The sequence below is a fragment of the Callorhinus ursinus genome, unplaced genomic scaffold (assembly GCF_003265705.2).
Source record: "Callorhinus ursinus isolate GAN/ISIS: 27379988/994484 unplaced genomic scaffold, GSC_fseal_2.0 scaffold15, whole genome shotgun sequence".
NCBI classification, from domain to species: domain Eukaryota; kingdom Metazoa; phylum Chordata; class Mammalia; order Carnivora; family Otariidae; genus Callorhinus; species Callorhinus ursinus.
Window position 1 is genome coordinate 39,582,182 of NW_027397077.1, and position 18,674 is coordinate 39,600,855.

General features: G+C 52.7%; 2 protein-coding genes across 8 annotated transcripts; one reads left to right on the plus strand and one right to left on the minus strand.

The window, feature by feature from the left end:
* Positions 1–11: 11 nt before the first annotated feature.
* On the plus strand, positions 12–8,207 carry CRELD1 (cysteine rich with EGF like domains 1). 4 transcript variants are annotated; one of them, XM_025885536.2, is made up of 11 exons: positions 12–111; positions 636–828; positions 1,062–1,144; positions 3,514–3,624; positions 3,957–4,048; positions 4,759–4,935; positions 5,020–5,115; positions 6,038–6,121; positions 6,328–6,423; positions 6,615–6,749; positions 7,560–8,207. In XM_025885536.2, exons 2-11 carry the CDS (start codon positions 655–657, stop codon positions 7,772–7,774), a joined length of 1,263 nt encoding a protein of 420 aa, XP_025741321.1. In that variant the 5' UTR covers positions 12–111; positions 636–654; the 3' UTR covers positions 7,775–8,207. The 4 variants fall into 4 exon arrangements, with proteins under 4 accessions (XP_025741321.1, XP_073757733.1, XP_073757732.1 ...); XM_073901632.1 differs by having other exon boundaries at positions 19–146; XM_073901631.1 differs by lacking the exon at positions 12–111 and adding an exon at positions 129–256.
* Positions 5,513–16,058, minus strand: PRRT3 (proline rich transmembrane protein 3). 4 transcript variants are annotated; one of them, XM_073901629.1, is made up of 5 exons: positions 15,951–16,027; positions 15,313–15,607; positions 11,897–12,977; positions 11,529–11,684; positions 5,513–10,948 (listed from the first exon to the last, which is right to left on the minus strand). In XM_073901629.1, exons 3-5 carry the CDS (start codon positions 12,918–12,920, stop codon positions 9,177–9,179), a joined length of 2,952 nt encoding a protein of 983 aa, XP_073757730.1. In that variant the 5' UTR covers positions 12,921–12,977; positions 15,313–15,607; positions 15,951–16,027; the 3' UTR covers positions 5,513–9,176. The 4 variants fall into 4 exon arrangements, with proteins under 4 accessions (XP_073757730.1, XP_073757729.1, XP_025741320.1 ...); XM_073901628.1 differs by lacking the exon at positions 15,951–16,027 and adding an exon at positions 15,786–15,942; XM_025885535.2 differs by lacking the exon at positions 15,313–15,607 and having other exon boundaries at positions 15,951–16,058.
* Positions 16,059–18,674: the final 2,616 nt, after the last annotated feature.

An 18,674-nucleotide genomic window follows, 5' to 3' on the forward strand; every position in this document is an offset into this window, starting at 1 on the left:
TGGGGTGGGCCCCGCCCCCCAGGCTGCGGAGCCGGCCGAGGCAGCACGTCTTACGCAGGCAGCGCCTGCTGCGGCGTTGGGGAGACCGAGCGGTCGGCGCTAGCGGGCTGGGTGGGTCGTCTCTTCCTCCCACGCAGCCTACGCGGGTCTGGATCCTCCCCTGCCTGCTCGTGGCCGCGCTGTTGCAGCCTGCCGGCCGCGAGCCTCACCCCCTTCTCTTCATATCCGGATCCGGGCTCCTCCCCTCTAGACTCAGGTTCCTTTCCAGACTCCTCCCCCCGAGACCGCCCATCCGGCCTCTACGCCCCTAATACTTGGACACTGACCCATTCTCCCAAAGTCCGCTGATCCTGGCCCTAATAACCCGTATTCATACTTTAAAACAATGAGTTGACTTCTTCCTTGCTAAGGATTCAGGCCACCTCTCCCACGGTGAGGAGGATAACTCATTCCCGTCTTGGAATTGCAGAACAGGCTCCTTCCTCACCACTTCCCCTCCCCCGGCCGTCCCCCAAGTCTAGCCTCCTTATAATAACACAGATCTGGGCTTCCAGACCCGCGGCACCCCCGAACCAACAATCTTCTTTCTCACCTGGCTCCTCCAGTGAGTCATTCCCCATTCCCTTTATCTACAGGTTCCCAGCCTGGGAAAAGATGGCCTCACTGCCCCGGCGGGGCCTGGTCCCACCTCCGCTCTGGGGCTTGAGTCTCTTCCTTAGCCTCCCAGGCCCCATCTGGCTCCAACCCTCTCCGCCTCCCCAGTCTTCTCCCCCAACTGAGCTGCATCCATGTCATACCTGCCGGGGACTGGTCGACAGCTTCAACAAGGTGGGTGCACCAGCAGCCTTGTGGGAGATGGCCTAAACATGATAGCACAGGGGTTTGAGAGGAGTTGTGGGATGCAAGTCTGCATGAGTCAAGTACCAGCTTTGTTGCTTACTAGTTGTATGACCTTGGGCAGGTTGCCTCTCTGTGCCTCAGGCCCCTGGTCAGTGAAATACCGAAGTGCTAGAATGTGCCAGGCACTGTACTTAGCTATTACTCATGTTCTCCATTTCCAGGGCCTGGAGAGAACAATCCGGGACAACTTCGGAGGTGGAAATACTGCCTGGGAGGAAGAGAAATTGTCCAAATACAAAGACAGGTAAGGGGCTGGAGAGGTGGGTTTGTATACCTCACCTCCCAATCTCTGCTCTACTGGTGGGGGCCTAGAGACTCTCAAATATCACTGAGCATCTATAGTACAGCAGTAAATAAGGCAAGCAAAATCCCATCTTCACGGAGCTTACATTCTAGTTGAGGAGACAGTGAATAAGTAAATAAATAATGTCATGTCAAATGAAGAACAGGAAAGCAGGGTAGACTACAGAATGGTGGGAGGCGTGGAGTTCAAGGTGTGACGTTTGAACAGAAACCTGAAGTGAAGAAGCAAGCTCTGTGACAGGGAAGGGATTTGGACAGAGCGGGACTGAGCTTGGTGTATTTGAGAAGAGGCTGGCTGGGACTGAGCAGACGAGAGTGGTAGAACATGAAGCCAGAGTGCCTTGAAGGTCACAGAATGGTGTTTAGATTTCGTTCTGAGTGTAATGGGAAGCCATTGGAAGCTTGGGAGCAGAGAAGTGATGTGGTCTTATTTTTACCTTTAAAAGATCACTCACTGCGAGGTAGCAAAATGGCTGTAGGGGCTGGAGTGGAGGAAGCAGGGAGACCATTTGGGAGCTAGTGTGGTGTCTAGTGGTGGACATGGTGAGAACGGGTCAAATACTGGGTATATTTTGCAGCTGGACTGATAGGGCTTGATGATGGAATCATTATGGGGTAGGAGAGAAAAAGAATAACAAATACTTATTAGGTTTTGGGCCTGAGCAATGTTTTCTGGTATGGGTGAAGGTGAGGCAGGAGAGGATTTGGGGGGCGGGGGGTGGGATTAGGTGTTCTCCTTGAACATATTGGGCTGGGATGTCCATTAAACAGCCTAGTAGAGTTAAATTTAGGCGTCTGAGGTTCAGGGGAACAGTAGGAGCTAGAAACCTGAGTTTGGGAGTCATTAGCATAAAGCCGTGGGATGAGATGAGACCATGAGATGAAAGGCCTGAGCCATAGGCCCTCCTGCTCTTCAAAGTCAAGTTGAGGAGAAGGAATCAGCAAGATTTTGAGTTAGACAGACCTGGTTGTCAGTTCTGACCCTGTGTACCCTTGGGAAGGTCACTTAACCTAAGCCTCAGTTTTCTCATCAGTAAAATGGGGATATTAATACTTGCTTTGCCTATTTCATAGGATTGTGGTAAGGATTAAACTGTGATGCCCACTAGATACAAAAGATTTTGTTATTATGTAACATTGGTCATTGTCCTTTCCTTTAATGGACCTCAGTTTCCTCATTTAGGAATGAGGGGATTGGCCAAGGATAACCCAAAGGGCACATCTAGCAGTATAATGGCTCCTGTTTTTTGTTTGTTTGGTTTTTAAGTCCTCTCCTCCTATATGCCAGGCACATGCCAGACCCTTTAAATACGTAATATATGTGTGTATGTATATATGTATTTAAAAAAAATTTGTCGTAGTAAAATATATATAACGTAAAATTTACCACTGGAGACATTTAGTACATTTACAGTGTTTTGCAACCTTTACCACTGTCTCATTCCAGACCATTTTTAATCACCCCACAAAGGAACTACATACCTATTAAGCAGTCAATCCCCATTCTCCCCTTCCCTCAGCCCCTGGCAACCATTACTCTGCTGTCTGTGTCTATGGATTTGCTGATTCCATTGGAATCTATATGTGTCTGGTTTCTTTCACTTAGTGTATTGTTTTCAAGGTTCGTCCATAATATAACATATATCAGTAGTTCATTCCTTTTTAAAGCTTAATAATATTTCATTGTATGGATTTACCACATTTTGCTTATTCGTTCTTTAGTTGATGAACATGTGGGTTGTTTCTACCTTTTGGCTATTGTATATAGTATTGCCACAAATGTTTGTGTACAAGTTTTTGTTTGAACACCTGTTTTCCATTCTTTGGGGTATATAACCAGGAGTGGAATTATTGATTCATATGGTAATCCCATGTGTAACCTACTGAGGAAGCCAAACTGTTTTCCACAGTGGCTGCACCATTTTTCTTTCCCATCTTCAATGTATGAGGGTTCTAATTTCTCCACATCCTTGCCAACACTTGTTATGTGATGTATTTTTAATCACATATACCCAGCAAGGGTATCATATTCCATTGTGCAAATGCAGGAACTGAGGTACCCTACAACAAATCTGCAGGGCAGATATTGTCTCCATTTTACAGATGAGAAAACAGAGGTTCTGGAGAGGTTAAGTGACTTGCCCAAGGTCACTCAACTAGATTCGAACCCAGTATCTGACTCCCCAAATCAGTATGCCCTCTCGCCTTTCCTTTGATGTCATGGCATGAGGGGGGTGGGAGAGGAGACCCTAAAGGAGGGTGGTGGATGGGGTAGAATATAGTCCTATCACCTCCACCCTGTCTGGTCAGTGAGACCCGCCTGGTAGAGGTGCTCGAGAGTGTGTGCAGCAAGTCGGACTTTGAGTGCCACCGCCTGCTGGAGCTGAGTGAGGAACTGGTGGAGAGCTGGTGGTTTCACAAGTGAGTTGCTGGGGGGGGCTTCCCAGGGAGGGGGCCACAGGTAGGGCCTGGTGGTAAAGGAGGGGGTTGCATGCTTGGGTCTATGTCCTCGTTTGGCTCCTTCTTCCAAACCTAGATCTCCTAAGGACTTGTGGGGGGATCCACGTTCTCACTCTGAGCTTCAGTTTACTCCTCTGCCAAATGGGGAGAGGGTGTTGGTCAGGGAGCCTTATGGGTCTTCTATCCAGGGTGGGTTGTATCACAGATTCTTTGGGAGGCTGGGGGGTGGGCAGCAACTCTGGCTTGGTGTCAGCCCCTCTTACTGTCATCCCTACCCCCCTTACCCCCTTCAGGCAGCAGGAAGCCCCAGACCTCTTCCAGTGGCTCTGCTCAGATTCCCTGAAGCTCTGCTGCCCCTCAGGCACCTTTGGGCCCTCCTGCCTTCGTGAGTTTTCAAGCTCCTCTCGGGGGATGAGAGGGGACTGCCAAGGCCAGGGATCCAGTCCTGGCTGTGTCCCGTAACTGGCTGTGTGAGCCCAGGTTGCTCAGATAATTTCTCTGGACTTTAGTTATCTGCTTCACAGGGCTGTTGAGATGAGCAAATCAGGGGGGAATGGCTGTGAAAAAAAGATAAGAGGGCTAGACAGTCAGATGGGACTGGGGTTCTTATCATGCCTGTGAGAAATGCCCCCACCTCCCACCCCCATTTCCCATGCCAGGATCAGATCAGGCCCATCCCCTGGACTCAGGTGACCTCCCTAGGGACAGGCAGGCACTGCTCTGAAGCCCCCATTGTCACCTTTTTCTACACACAGTCCTGAGGGAGGAGCTGTACTTACTACCAGCCCTTTTAGAAAAATCTCTCTGGAAGCTTCAGATAAAGACTTAGTGACACAAAGAATAAAAAATAAATAAATTGAAAACAAACAAAAAAAGGGAGTTAGTGACAAAGATGATTCATTCAGTCTTTCTAAAAGGAAAGATCTGTAAATAATCTGTTCCACAGGAGGGTATTGGTTAAGTACGTGTCACATAAAGTATTATGTTGCCATGAAAATTAAGTTTCCTCTCCAAAAATGTTTAATGATATGGGGGAATATTCTCTGTATTCACGATTGTATCTGTGATGTTACCTGGTTTGGTGTCTGCCCACAGCCTGTCCTGGGGGCGCAGAGAAGCCCTGCGGTGGCTACGGGCAGTGTGAAGGGGAAGGGACACGAGGGGGCAGCGGGCACTGTGACTGCCAAGCCGGCTACGGGGGCGAGGCCTGTGGCCAGTGTGGCCTCGGCTACTTTGAGGCCGAGCGCAACGCCAGCCATCTGGTATGTTCGGGTAGGTAGCCAAGAGGCGCGGGGCTGGGCAGGAGCAGATGGGGTGCCTGCCTGCCCATCCTCACACTTTCCCCATTGCACCCAGCTTGTTTTGGCCCCTGTGCCCGCTGCTCCGGACCTGAGGAATCAAACTGTTTACAGTGCAAGACGGGCTGGGCCCTGCATCACCTCAAGTGTGTGGGTGAGTGAGGCCTGGCCCTGGGTGTGCGGAGGTGGTCCCCATCAACACACACATCTCTGGGCTAGACCACCACAGTCCCCATCTTCATGGAGATCTCAACCTGGTTGGAAAGGCAGAAGAGTAGCCAGGCAGTCAGAGTGCAGACTGCTCTTTGTGCAGTTAGAGATGTCCCTGAGCCAGTTCTCTGGTGGTGGGGAATCAGGAAAAGTTTTTTGGAGGAGGTATCACTTAGGCCGAGTCTTGAAAACTGAGGAAGGATTAGCCAGGAAAATGAAGATACTTAACTTGGGGTCAGGAAGCCTGGGTGCAAGATGTGGTTTGGTCTCTGTTCTGCTATTTATATAGATGGGAGTAAAGGCCAAGCTGCTATAACAAGAAGATCCCCGAAGACTGTGGCTTAAAGAATATAGAGGTTTATTTTTATCTCCTATCACAGTCTCAAAACAAGCAGCCCAGGTTGGCAAGGAAGTTATGCTTGTTACAATCATTCAGGGACCTAGTACTTCCTGTCTTACCGTGTGGTCATCCCCGGGGGATATTTCTGTTGTTTGAGGCTGGGTTACAGGTACCCCCGTGCTCCCAGACCTGACACTCGGGAAGTGCGATAGGGAAGAAAGTGCATGGAGGAGTCCAATTCTGTTGTCTTAAGGCCGAGCTAAAAGTGGAGCACATCACTTCTGTTTACATCCTGTTGGCCAGAACTCAGTTTCAGGCCACACTTAGCTTCAAGGCAGATGGGAAAACGCAGTCTGGCTGGGTGGCCCTAAGCCCGGCTGCATCTGTGCGTCCGTGCTGGCGCACAGCCTGCGGTCTGGGGCCCACCGTCTGAGTGTGGGCAGGTCCATTCCCCAACAACGCTGGCCTCAGCTTCCCTGCCAGTGCAGTAGGGATTGAAATTCCCACCCCGCCGGCCTCTCTGCAGACATCGACGAGTGTGGCACAGAGCGAGCCAGCTGTGGAGCGGACCAGTTCTGTGTGAACACGGAGGGCTCCTATGAGTGCCGAGGTAAGGGCCAATCCTATAGGGGAGGGGCGTGGGGAGGGTAGGAGGAGCACTCCATGCCTTTCCCCCCAAATTTCTTCCTTCTCAGGCACCAGACCCACCCCCTCCCGCCCCACTCCTGACCTCTTCTGGTCTAGGGCTTCCCCCTCCATAATCCACACTGGGCCCAAGGGCAGCTCTCACCCTTTTCTCTCCTCTCCCTTCTCCAGACTGTTCCAAGGCCTGCCTGGGCTGCATGGGGGCAGGGCCAGGCCGCTGTAAGAAGTGTAGCCCTGGCTACCAGCAGGTGGGCTCCAAGTGTCTCGGTGAGTCTCCTGCCAGTGGGGCACAGACACCGGGCAGTGCCTTGCCCACCACGAACTGAGAATGGCTGGGGGCATAGGGACAGGGCAGGGGAAGGAAGGGTGGAATATTGTCTGGAGTGTCTGGATGTGAGCGAGATGGGAGTCAGGGCTGCCGTGTGTGGGACCCTGACCCCGCCTCACCCTCCCTCCAGATGTAGACGAATGTGAGACAGAGGTGTGTCCAGGAGAGAACCAGCAGTGCGAGAACACCGAGGGCAGCTATCGCTGTGTCTGTGCCGAGGGCTACAAACAGATTGAGGGCATCTGTGTGAAGGAGCAGATCCCAGGTGAGCCCCCTAATGGCCCCCAGAAGCCTTAGGAAGGGAGGTGCTCATCCAGGGGGAGGGCAGGCAAGCCCCTTCTCCAGGCAACCACAGGCCCTGCCAGATCCCCACGGGCCACACTGCCCCGGAGAGGCTGCACTAAGACCCAAACCCTACATCTTATCTCCAGGCTGACTTTTAGCCACCTCACACTTCCCAAGGTAGAAAGAAAATCCCACTTGGTGTCAAATCACCCTACCTCCATTCTTATCTGTCCAATGGGACCAGTCCTTGCCCCGGGCTGCTGAGAGCCGTCGCAGGCCGTAGGTGTGATGAGATGAAGAAGGACAATCACAGTGATGACAATAGGGACCACTTGCACAGCTCTCACCGTGTGTCAGATGCTGTTCCAAGCATGTTGCATGTACGAACGTCCTTCACCTCTAAAACAAATCCAGTGTTGTTGGGGTTATTCTCATCCTCATTTTACACAGTGGAAACTAGGATGCAGAGAGATGAAATAACTTGCCAGGGCCACATGACAAGCAGGTTGCAGAGCTGGGAGTCAAAGCCAGGCAGTCTGGCTCTGGAGCTGGGCCTAGTACACATGCTCTGTCGTGACTTGCCCCCCGTATGGCCTTGGGCAAACCTCTTTCCCTCTCTGCGCCTCAGTGTCCCACTTAGTGAGATAGGGACGACTGCCCTGCCAGAGTTGTTCTCAGCAATGAATGACATTGTGTGCCAGGCGGGCAGGTGTGTGGCAGCAGTGATGAGGTATGTGGGAAGCTCCAGGAACAGGAGAGGAGTAACAGGTGCTTCTCTTGTTCTTCACAGAGTCAGCAGGCTTCTTCTCAGAGATGACAGAGGACGAGCTGGTGGTGCTGCAGCAGATGTTCTTTGGGGTCATCATCTGTGCATTGGCCACACTGGCCGCCAAGGGTGACTTGGTCTTCACTGCCATCTTCATTGGGGCTGTGGCGGCCATGACTGGCTACTGGTTGTCGGAGCGCAGTGACCGTGTGCTGGAGGGCTTCATCAAGGGCAGATAATCCCTGCCACACCTGCAGGATCTCCTCCCATCCAGGCTGTCCCCAGAGGTCAGGCCTCTCTCCTGCCTGGACACTTGAGGCAGCTTGCTTTATTTTTGAGCGGGGTAAGCACGCCCTACCCGCCAGGCCTGGGCAGGTGAGGCCCTTGGGGTGAAAAAGTAGCTCTAAATATGGATGCCATGAGATCTTGGCCTGGGGGAACTGGGCAGGCTTCACAACGTATGTGAATTTTTAAAAAGTATCTCCTTGTGGTGGCTGCTAATGGGCTTTGGCCCCTGCCCAGGATGAGGGGAGTTCCCTCCAGGGGCAGACCCATCACAGCCCCCTCCTGCCAGCAGCATGCCACAAGCTCCTGTTCTGTACTCATGCCCCTGCCCCTCAGCCACTGGTTATTTATTCATCTCAGGAAATAAAGGTCTTGGAAAAGAGAGAAGCTTCAGTCTCACTGCCTGCCTCCTACTCCCCATGGGTTGGCCTGAGCTACTGAAAGCCCCTGCCCTTGGGAAAATTTTCGAAAACCCTGGGAAATTGAGGGCTATCCTGACGGATGAGCAGTAGAGGGAGGACAGAGAGGCTTGGCCCTAAAGTAGTGTTAGGAGAAGGGGGATGGAGGAACCAGGCTTTGAAGTGGAACTTCCTGTGTTCAGTGCCAGCTATCATTTGCCAAAAGACCCTGGACAAATGACTTTTGTCTCGGAACTTTACTCTTCCTATCTATAAAATGGGGATGGTAATGCTTTCAACTCAGGCTTAATACGAGAAGTTAAGATGATGGATGTGAAGAGCTGAAGACTGCACAACAGACAGATGTGCTATAAAATATTGGTAGCTGTTACTCCGAAAGCCTCCTAGGGTCAGCACAGGGTATGGTCGATGCTACTGTAATAGCCTTGTAAGGTGAGAGATGGCAGCTACACTCGTGGTGTAGCTTTCCTTTTTAAATCATCCCCTCCCCAACATACACAGGACTTGGGGCTGCTGGAGGGTGGGGACTACCTCTTCTCTGAACAGGATCCTGGCATGGCCAGAGGGAGGCATGAGCCAACTCCTAAGGGTTTATTTCTTTGGCACAAAGAGGACTGTCAGTCTGGACAAGCAAGCCTCAGCTCTCCACACTGGGGAGTCTGGAGGGGTGTCTGGGGGTTCATGGACCCCATATCCCACACCCAAATCCATGCATGTCCACCCTGTATTCCGCATAAGTCACAGCCTCTGTGCAAAATACCCGATGGAAAAAAAAGAGATATTAAAAAAACGGGGGTAGGTTCATGCCCGGCTGTTTCCAGGGATGGCTGTCAGGTGGAAGCCCGGGAATGCCAGTTTTCGAAATGTTCCTCTGTCCCAATGGGCCACGCCATATGGCCATCGAGGATGGGGCCCTGGTCCTGCATTCTTGGACCCCTCAGAGCTCAATGGTGTCACTGGAGGCGCTCCGGGAATCCCCGGGCTTGCAGCAAGGTTGGACCTCACTCTGAGGTTCCCCGGGCCGGGCGGGGGGCGGGGCAGGAGCAGGGGCAGGGGCTTGGGCAGGCAGTAGCTGCACCGTGCTGGGCAGCTCATCCAGGGGCAGACTGTCCACCGATGACAGCCCGTGACGCCACGGGTTCCAGCTGATCTTGAGCGAGCCCCGGGAAAAGCTGTCCATGGAGCTGTGAGAAGCCGCCCGGTCAGGGTCATCTGCGACGTGTGGTGGGACCGGGCCGCGCACGCGCACGTCGCTGAGAGACTGGCAGCGGCCTCGCAGGAGCGAAGAGCCGGCGCCGTCGAGCTCCGTGTCGGGGTGGCTACCCCGCCGCGGCCGCAGCGCGCCCCCAGGCGGCGGGGAGGTCAGGCCACGCAGACCGCAGCGCCGGAATACGCTGTCTCGCACCAAGTGCTCTCGGAAGAGCGCTGCGTCGATGCTGCGGCTCAGGTTGATGGGTGATGGCGGCCGCAGGTCCAGCTCGCTCATCGACGGCGCCGGCCCCACGCTGTTGCGAGACAGTCCCGGGCCACCCGGGGGGCCGCGGCCCAAAGACGCAGCCGAGCCCCAGGCGCCTGAACTGGGCATGGCAGGCGGCCCACCCTCCGCGGGGTTGCGGATGAGGCTCTTGCTGATGTCCAAGCTGCCTGCGCCGACGCCACTGGGCCCCGCATAGCAGTTGTTGGGTCGCTCAGGCACCTCGCTCTTGCCCGAGGGCGTGGGGCACGCCAGGCGGAGCAACTTCGCCCAGCAAGCGTGCTCCGTGGGCGGCCGGGGCCGCACGGCGGCCACAGCGGCCAGCGCCAGGGCGAAGGCCCATGTCAGCTCCAGCAGGCGCAGCCAGAAGTGGACGCCCCACCAGGCCCACGAAAAGCGACCCACCCGGCCTGGGCCCGGGTATAGCCAGAGCGCGGCCGCCAGCTGTAAGCCACTGGCCAGCAGCCCCAGCGCGCCCGCCACGGCCAGCAGCCGCGGGCCCGGGCTGGCATCCCAGCCCCGAGGCCCGTCTAGCAGGCGGCGACGGCAAAGGCAGAGCGTGCCCAGAGACACGGTCGCGCCCCAGGCGCACGACAAGCCCTGAGCCAGGAGGTTGAGCGCAGGCCTCACCGACAGCAGGTCAGTAGTCAGCAACCCCACGCCGTGCACCAACGCCAACGCTCCCAGCAGGAGCGGGTTCTGCAGCTGCTGTGGCAGACCCGCGCCCAGCCCGAGCAGGGTCAGGGCCGCCAGCGCAGTGAGCAGCAAGGGGAAGGGCAGGTTGTAGAGTACCAGGCCGGCGCGTAGGCCCAGCCGTGCCTGAGAGCCGTACGGGTCGGCGAGCATGTAGGCAGATCGAAGCCCAGATGCTACGAGCACCAGCACCGCCGCCACCAGAGCCAGCCGGGGCCCCGCAGGGGCGGCTGCCAGCGAGGCCAGTGCCAACAATGCGGGCAACAGGAAGAGCACCCCCACCCCATAGACGTGCAGCTCCCAGGAAAAGCTCAGCACCCGCCGCAGAGGACCCCAGCGCAGAGGGGGTGCGGTGGCATTGGCCGGGGGGCTGGTGGCTGGGGCTGATGCCACGGAGCTGGCTGAGGGCTCCGGAGGGGGTGGCTGGCCCAGGGCGCGCTGCGTGGTGACCCGAATGAGGCCCCGGCGTGACGTCGAGGGGGCCTGGACTGGGGGTGCTGGGGGATGGCTTTGGGGGCGCCCCGGCCACTCCTCGGCTTCATCTGCAATAACAATATCAAAATAGCCCTTTGAAAAGTGCTTTTGATTTTCCACACTCTCTCATGTGGTGGGCAAGTTATTTAACTTTTCTAAGCACATCTATAAAATGGGGATGGTAATAGCACCTACCTCATTGGGTTGTGGGGAGGATTAAGTGTTTAGCATAGTGCCCAACACCCAATAATGTTAAACGATGTGACCCACCGCTTTTACTAAGAATGTACCAGCGGTTCTCAACATTGGCTGCCCATTACAATCACCTGGAGACTGAATCAGAATTCCTTGCGATGGGGCCTGGGTATTGGAATTTTTAAAAATCTCCTGCACTGATTTATAGGAGTTAGAGAAACCACTAAATACATCCAAGTCACATTTAAGAATATTCTAGCCCCCAAAGGGCAAATGACTTGTCCCAGAGTACCCAGTGAGCATTAGTTTATTTATCCTGAGTTTTTTGAAGGAAGTCCTGGCCAGTTCCTTTAAGCAGGTGTTTGTCCCCATTCACTCCCTCCATAAACCCCACACAGGTTTTTAGTTATTAAGAGTACCCACTGTCTCCCAAACCCCTAGCCATGCCCTCACCTGGCTGCAGGGCCCCCACAGGGCTCTCTGTTCGATTTGTAGATGGGCCAGGGTCCAAGGGGCCAGGGATGAGGGACTTGGGGGTACCTGGGGTCTCCAATGCTCCTCTCACCCGCTGGGGGGAGATGGGGTCTGCTCCATTCATTGCTGCTATCTCTGAAATAACAAAAGCAGTCATCACTTTGCCTGACCTTCCAGCGGTCCCCAAGGTCTAATCCCCCAAAAGGGAGGCACAATCATCCTCATTTGCCAGAATGAGGAAAATGGTACCCAGAGGGACCAGAGGTCACACAGAAACTGGGGCATCCAGTTACCCTGGAACGCTGCCCCCTCCCAGCACTGCCCAGCACCCTCACTTTGATACCCACCTGGCTTAGGCTGCCCATCAGGTGTCTCTGTGGCAGGGGGACCTGAGGGCTGGGGTCCTGGTGAGTCCCTAACATCAGGAAGATCAGCCTGTTTGGGCGAGGGGCTTGGAAGACTGACTTCCCAGGTCTCTTCACCTCCAGTCTTCTTGGGGAGCTCAACTGGCAGCTCCTCAGCAGGAGGAAGGCTTTTGGCCAATACCAGGTCTGGCTGGGACCCAGGCTCCTGAGAAGACGCCACCTCAGCTGGGGCTACCAAGCCAACATGAGGGACTGCTGGATCCTGTTGGGTGAAGAGGGGGCCTTGAGCTGCCTCCTGGAAGTCTTCACCCCCACCCTGTTCTTCCAGCACTGGCCTCCTAGTAGTGCCCAAGTGGGGAGCAAGAGTGTGAGGAGGGCCCTGGTGCTCTAAGGGGGATATCTCTGAGACTCTGATCATGGCTTTGTCCGCCAGACCCTCATCTCTAGGTGGTCGTTGCTCCACTTGGCCTTCAGGCTCCTCTGGCCCTGGGGAGGGAGGAACTGTGGCTATCCTAAGTTGGAGTCTGGGAGTTATGGGGATGAAAGTGAGATGGGGGAGGCCTACTGGATGGGGGGCTGGTGCTTCTTGTTCTATAGGCTCCTGTGAGTCAGGAGGTCCTGTCCAGCCATGAGAACTTGACCCTCGAGCCATCTGGAGGTCATCAGTTACTGGGAGTCCTCCTCTCTGAGCCCTGTGGGATGCTTTAGGTCCATGCAGGGCTGGACCAAGGAGAGAGTCTGCGGGCTCCTCGGGTACTTTCTTGGCAGGGGCCAGGGGAACATTGGAGTTCCAGGGGCTCTCATCCCTGGACTTCTCCCAGAGGAAGTCACGGGCCTGGGGCTCTGTGCCCATAGGGCCCTGGGGGTGGTCTCCTGGGATCAGATGTGGTTCCGAGTCCTCAAGTGGCTTGGGAAGGCCCCGGCCCAGGGCAGGCCCAGCCCCCTGGGACAGCAGCAGCCACAGCAGCAGGGGGCCACGGACACGGCCCCACGGGCTGGGAGCCATGGTCCACTCTGATGCCTGGGCCCAGAACACTCAACGTCCAGTCCTCTCTGGATGAGCCTGAAACAAGGAGAAGGGGGATGACGTGTGAACACTGGGAGTGCTCATAGCTGCCCCAAGAGGGATGGTGGGAAAGAAAGAAGAGAGACACGAGAAACTCCCCTTCCCGCAGCCCCTTCCTGTTCAACCTCTTCATGCTGCCCAGAGTGACCTTTTAAAACTGCATCTCTGGTCATGCCACTTGCCCTACTTCAAAACCTTCAATGGCTCCCCATCACCCTCAGGAAAGAATATAAGTTCCTCTCCTAGCCTCCCAAGGCCACACCAGGCTGCTCACCTATCCTTCAGTACCCACTGGGCTGTTCAATGCCCCAATCCTTTGCTCCTGCTGTTCTCTCAGCCTGGAATGCCCTCTCTTTTCTCCTTCACTGGCTGAAATCCCATTTTTTAAATGATTTTATTTTATTATTTATTTGACGGAGAGAGCAAGAGAGCACAAGCAGGGGGTGGGGCAGAGGGAGAGAGAGAAGCAGACTCTCCGCTGAGCAGGGAGCCTGATGTGGGGCTGGATCCCAGGACCCTGGGATGCTTAACCTACTGAGCCACCCAGATGCCCTCTGAAATCCTATTCTCAAAGGCCTGGCTCAAATATCAGACAGGTGGATAGGGAGAGGGACAGAGGGATCTGGGTTTGAATCCCAGCTTTGCCATTTCCTGGGTGAGTTACTTCACCTCTCCAAATTGTGGTTTTTTTTCCATCAGTAAAATGGGTACCTGACTCAAAGGAGTTCTTACAAGGAGCTCTTACCTAACAAAACACATTATAGGCCAGGCCCATAATAGGAGTTCAATAAGCATTAGAGTCCTTTTACTTTTCCCTTTGTCCAGAAGGCTTTCTTTCCCACCAGTCCCCTTCACTATTTCAACAAATAATTTGAACACATACTGTGTCGGGCCCTGGGGATAAAGCCGTGAACAGATTGACAAGATTCCTGCCCTCATGGAGCTGGCATTCTAGGGTAAGAGACAGACAATGGCTTGTTTTAAATAAGGGGAGCTATGAAGAAAATAAAACAGGGTTAAGAGATAGACGGATGGGGGCTACTTTACACAGTGGGTAGCAGGAGGCCTCTCTGGGGTAACATTTAAGCTAGATGCTGAATGAGAAGAAGGAGCCAGCCATTTGAAGATATGGGGGAAAAGTATTTGGCAAAGGGAACAGAAAGTGCTAAAGGCCCTGATGCAGAATGAACAAGTGAATTCAAGAAATGAAAAGGCTAGTGTGGCTGGAGCATAGAAATTAAAGAGAAAGTAGCAGAGGGAGATAAAATCAGGAAGGTAGGGCTAGATCACAAGGGACTTTGTAAACCACAGGGAGGCACCTGGATTTTATTCTAAGTATCACAGGTAGCCAATGCAGATGTTAAGCATGAGGGCAACAAGGTCTGGTAAGAGGGGCTCCTGGGTGGCTCAGTCGATTAAGTGTCTGACTCTTGGCTTCGGCTCACGTCATGATCTCAGGGTCGTGAGATCAAGCCCCATGTTGGGATCCGTGCTTAGCACAGAGTCTGCTTGAGATTCTTTCCCTCTCCCTCTGCCCCACTTGTACACGCGAACGCGCTCTCTCAAATAAAATAAATGAATAAGGTCTTTAAAAGGGGGAGAGAGGCCAGTCCAGAAATTCCAGGTAAGATATGATGGTAGCTCTTTTCAGCTCAGATTTCTTTCCCTGACACTCCCTCTACCCTTTCCCATCACTGTGGTCACATAATGTAATCTCTGTCTCCTCCACTGGCCTATGGCTTCTCAAGGGCTGCATCTGCATCTTTATTTCTTATCTCCAGCCCCCTGCATATGCCTGGCCCCAGGTAGATATCCCCTAAAGATTCCTCTTCCTGAGAGTCCCTAGTTAAGCTAGGGAGGCCGGAAGGAACCCGATGGCCAGGAGACAGAGGGCAGGAGCACAGCAACCGTGAGAGAAGAGAGGCTGGCGTGTGTTTCGGAGCAGAAGCCCTGCTCCTTTTCTCTCTGGGAAGCAGGTGTGCCCAGAGCTCCCTGGCTCCTCATCCTTGGTGGGTCACATGCACCTTGAGAAGCCAATGAAAACTCCAGGAAATACCCAGGTTCATCAAAGGTTGTGGACAATTTCAGGGGGTTCAAAGATCTCTTAAACCCATCCCCCAAACTGAGTTTAGATTCTGCCTTAAAATCTTGTTAGTTCATTTCTCAAACATTCACTGAGCCCCATGCTCTGCTCCTATCCCAAACTAGGTGCTGGGGACCCGCAGAGAAGCCGCAGTTGGTGTCAGGAGTTGGGGCCAGCTGAGGAGGAAGGACTGAACGGCCATTAACGCATGTCCTGGTTAATAATAAAGCTCCTGTGTTGAGCACTTACCCAGTTAGGCTCCTGCACTAAGATTAGCTGCATGTCCTCCATCTCATCCAACCCTCCAAACCCAAGCAGGTGCGGGTATAACCATTTCATAGGGGAAGAAAGTGAGGTTCAGAGAGGTTTAGCAAATGGCCCAAGGTCACACAGCCAGCGAACAGCCACACGAGGCGTTGTGAAATCCGCAATGGCTCATTTTAAATAGAGAGTCCAAAAGCTTTTCAGAGGAGACAGTTGATTAGGCCTTCAGTAAGCATATGCCATCTGCTCACCACCCGCAGTTCAAACAAGATGTAGGCATCTGTGGACAAGGAGGGGGCTGCCCAGTCCTGGGTTCCCGCTGCAGGAGAGATTTTTTGGGTGGGGGGGTGAGGGATAGGGGGGTATCTCCCTGCCCTAGGGACTGGGGAGAGGCCGGCCTAGGGGCAGGGCGAGGGCCGCCGCAGGGCAGCCTCGGGAGCTGGTCCATCTCGGGTTACCTCTCCTCCTCTGGCTTCTATCCCCTGGCTCCGCGCCTTCCCGCAGTGTCCCGGGTGGGGGTGGGAGCTGGCGCAGGCCCTGCCACTCGTGCCCAGAAAGGGGGCTGCCGGCCACGCTCCCTGCCTGGGCCCCGCCATCGCCCCCTCCCTGGGCCAGCTCCTCACCTGGGCGCCGCGCCGGCAGCCCCCGCGTTCACCTTGCGCGCGTCCCTCGCCGCGCCGCTCGCCGCGCCGCATCCTCCGAGATGCTCAGACTTGGCTAACAGAACCCCGCGCTGCCGATCGCGGAGCCCGCCCACAGGAACGCCATCCCCACTTAACCCTTTCCCCTTAGGGGTGGATTCTTCTCCCAGTCCCGACCTCCCCTCTCTCAGAGATTCTCAGGGCTAAGAGGGGAACCGAGGTACCTCCGAGGGATTTGGAAATCCCTTCCGCAGCATCCCTGAATAAGGGACAGCCAATCCTGGTTTGCACACCCCATGGGACGTGGAGCTCACTTCCTTTATACATACATACACACATACCTGCCTATAGGGATATCCTACCTACAGCTTGCTGTTTATCCCTCAGATCTTTATTTTATTTTACTTTTTTAAAATTAGTTTCAGAGGTAGCTTCAGATCTTTTTCAATGCACAGTCACATATACGTTTTAAATAGAAATGAGATCATACTGTACATACTGTTCTGTAACTTGCCTTTTTTCTCTTCACTGTGAAATATATCCTGGCACATTTTCCATGTAAATTTCTACAGATCCATCTCATTTCTTGTATCCACTGTTGAGAACTGAAGCATATAGTCAGCCTATAATTTTTTATTGATGCAGTCCTGAGGTTGGACATGTAAATTGTTTCTAGTCTTTTGCTAGCAGGAATAATAAGGCAGGGACCATTCTTGCATAGACCTCTTCGTGCACAGCACTAGGTGTATCTATCAGATAATTTCCCACCTATGGTATGGTTAGACTTATGAGTCTGCACATTTTCAGGTCTGATAGACACTCAAACGTCCTTGGTTCCTCTTAGCTCCTGATGTACTAAATGTCCACCATTGGGTTCAGTAACATTAAGAGAAATCTACACAAGGAATAGATGCGGTCATTAAATATGATGTAAAATCCTTAATGCCATGGAGAAATGTCCAGGATAGATTGTTGTTTACTTATTTAAATTTCAGTCATTTGATATAAAAATGATGTATGCTGATTGTCCCGAGTTAAGTGACACAGTAATGTTCAAGGAACACATTCACTGTCTTACTCTTGGCCTCTTCAAGTTGGCCTCCCCAGATGTGCCCGCTGTTAGCATCATACTGCTTCTTTTAATTAAAAACATATATGTGCATGTCTTTCTTTTCACAAAAATGGGACCATACTATGCATATTATCCTATAACTTGGGTATTTTTTTTTTTGCCTTAAGCAATATGTGTTGGAAAGATTCTGAAAGCAATACATACGTATTACCTCCACCCTTTTCCTCCACCTAGCTGCACAGGGCTGCATGGTGTGGGTACACTGCCATTTATCACATTCCCAAATTCACCTACTGCAGGGGATATAGCTGGCTGACAGCTATTTTTTCTCTACTAGAAACAATAACTGCAATAAACATCCTTACATACCAACACATACATCTTTACATGGTGATTCTCTAAATCCTCTCAGACAATTATTTGTATGATCCCATTTTTGTTAATATCTCTCTATCATCTATCTATCTATCTATCTATCTATCTATCCATCTATCATCTATCATCTATCTGCCTACCTATCTATCCCATTCCTAATTATTAGGAGGTAAATAGTGGTTGATGTGATTTTATCTAATTTTGCTTTTCTGTTTACCAGTATTCTACACAACTGTGTATTTCTTTTGTGATCAGAGACAGGAATGATAAATATCATTTCAAAAAGAAAGAAATTCTTCCTAAGGTTGAGCTGAGATTTCCCTCCCAGTACTTGCCTGGGTATCTGGGTCTCACAGAAGAGCAACACTCAGCCCTCAGCTGTGTCTGACATGCTGCAGTCTGAAGCATGCTCAGAGCCTGAATCAAGCTTTTCTTTTTTTTTTTTTAAAGGTTTTATTTATTTATTTGACAGAGAGAGAGACACAGCAAAAGCAGGAACACAAGCAGGGGGAGTGGGAGAGGGAGAAGAAGGCTTCCCGTGGAGCAGGGCCCGATGCGGGGCTCGATCCCAGGACCCTGGGATCATGACCTGAGCCAAAGGCAGACGCTTAATGACTGAGCCACCCAAGCGCCCCCTGAATCAAGCTTTTCTGACTCAAGAAGGATTGGGCTTTTCCCAGTTCACTTTATCATCTGACCAGCTCTACTGTTTTCTTTGTGGGAACCCCTTCAGAATTATAAAGACACCTCTCATTTCTCTAGAATTTTCTCCCTCCAGGCCAAACCCTCCAGGTTTTTTGACTTTCCTCAAAGGACAGGATTCTAGGCTCTCACCATTGTGACATCTCTCCTCTGTTGGCTTCTTCCCTGGTTAACAATGTGCAACTTAAAGTACAACTCTTGAAGGGGGACCTGGGTGGCTCATTCGGTTAGGTGTCAACTCGGGACATGATTTCAGGTCAGGCCCCGTGCTCAGCATGGAGGTTGCTTGAGATTCTCTCTCTCTCCCTCTCCCTCTGTCCCTCCTGCTCTTGCTCTCTCTCTCTAAAATAAATAAATAAATATTTTTAAAAATAAAGTATAACTCTTGGAACTGAACCCAGTTGGGAACAAAGCTGGACTTTCACCTCCCTTCCTAGATTCTCCTCCGTTAATATGGCCTCACACTGAATTAATGATTCTGGCAGCCACATCCTTTGTTGCCCAATATTGACCTACTAGGTCTTCCCCACCTCTTTGTATTGATCTACTAGGTCTTC

Coding starts and splice junctions, on each gene's coding strand:
- CRELD1 (XM_025885536.2), top strand. CDS start 655: ATGGCCTCACTGCCCCGGCGGGGCCTGGTCCCACCTCCGCTCTGGGGC. Junction 1,145..3,513: donor TTGTCCAAATACAAAGACAG/GTAAGGGGCTGG, acceptor CTGTCTGGTCAG/TGAGACCCGCCTGGTAGAGG. Junction 6,122..6,327: donor GGGCTCCTATGAGTGCCGAG/GTAAGGGCCAAT, acceptor TCCCTTCTCCAG/ACTGTTCCAAGGCCTGCCTG.
- PRRT3 (XM_025885535.2), bottom strand. CDS start 12,920: ATGGCTCCCAGCCCGTGGGGCCGTGTCCGTGGCCCCCTGCTGCTGTGG. Junction 11,685..11,896: donor TGATGGGCAGCCTAAGCCAG/GTGGGTATCAAA, acceptor TTGTTATTTCAG/AGATAGCAGCAATGAATGGA. Junction 10,949..11,528: donor TGTGGGGGCCCTGCAGCCAG/GTGAGGGCATGG, acceptor TTGTTATTGCAG/ATGAAGCCGAGGAGTGGCCG.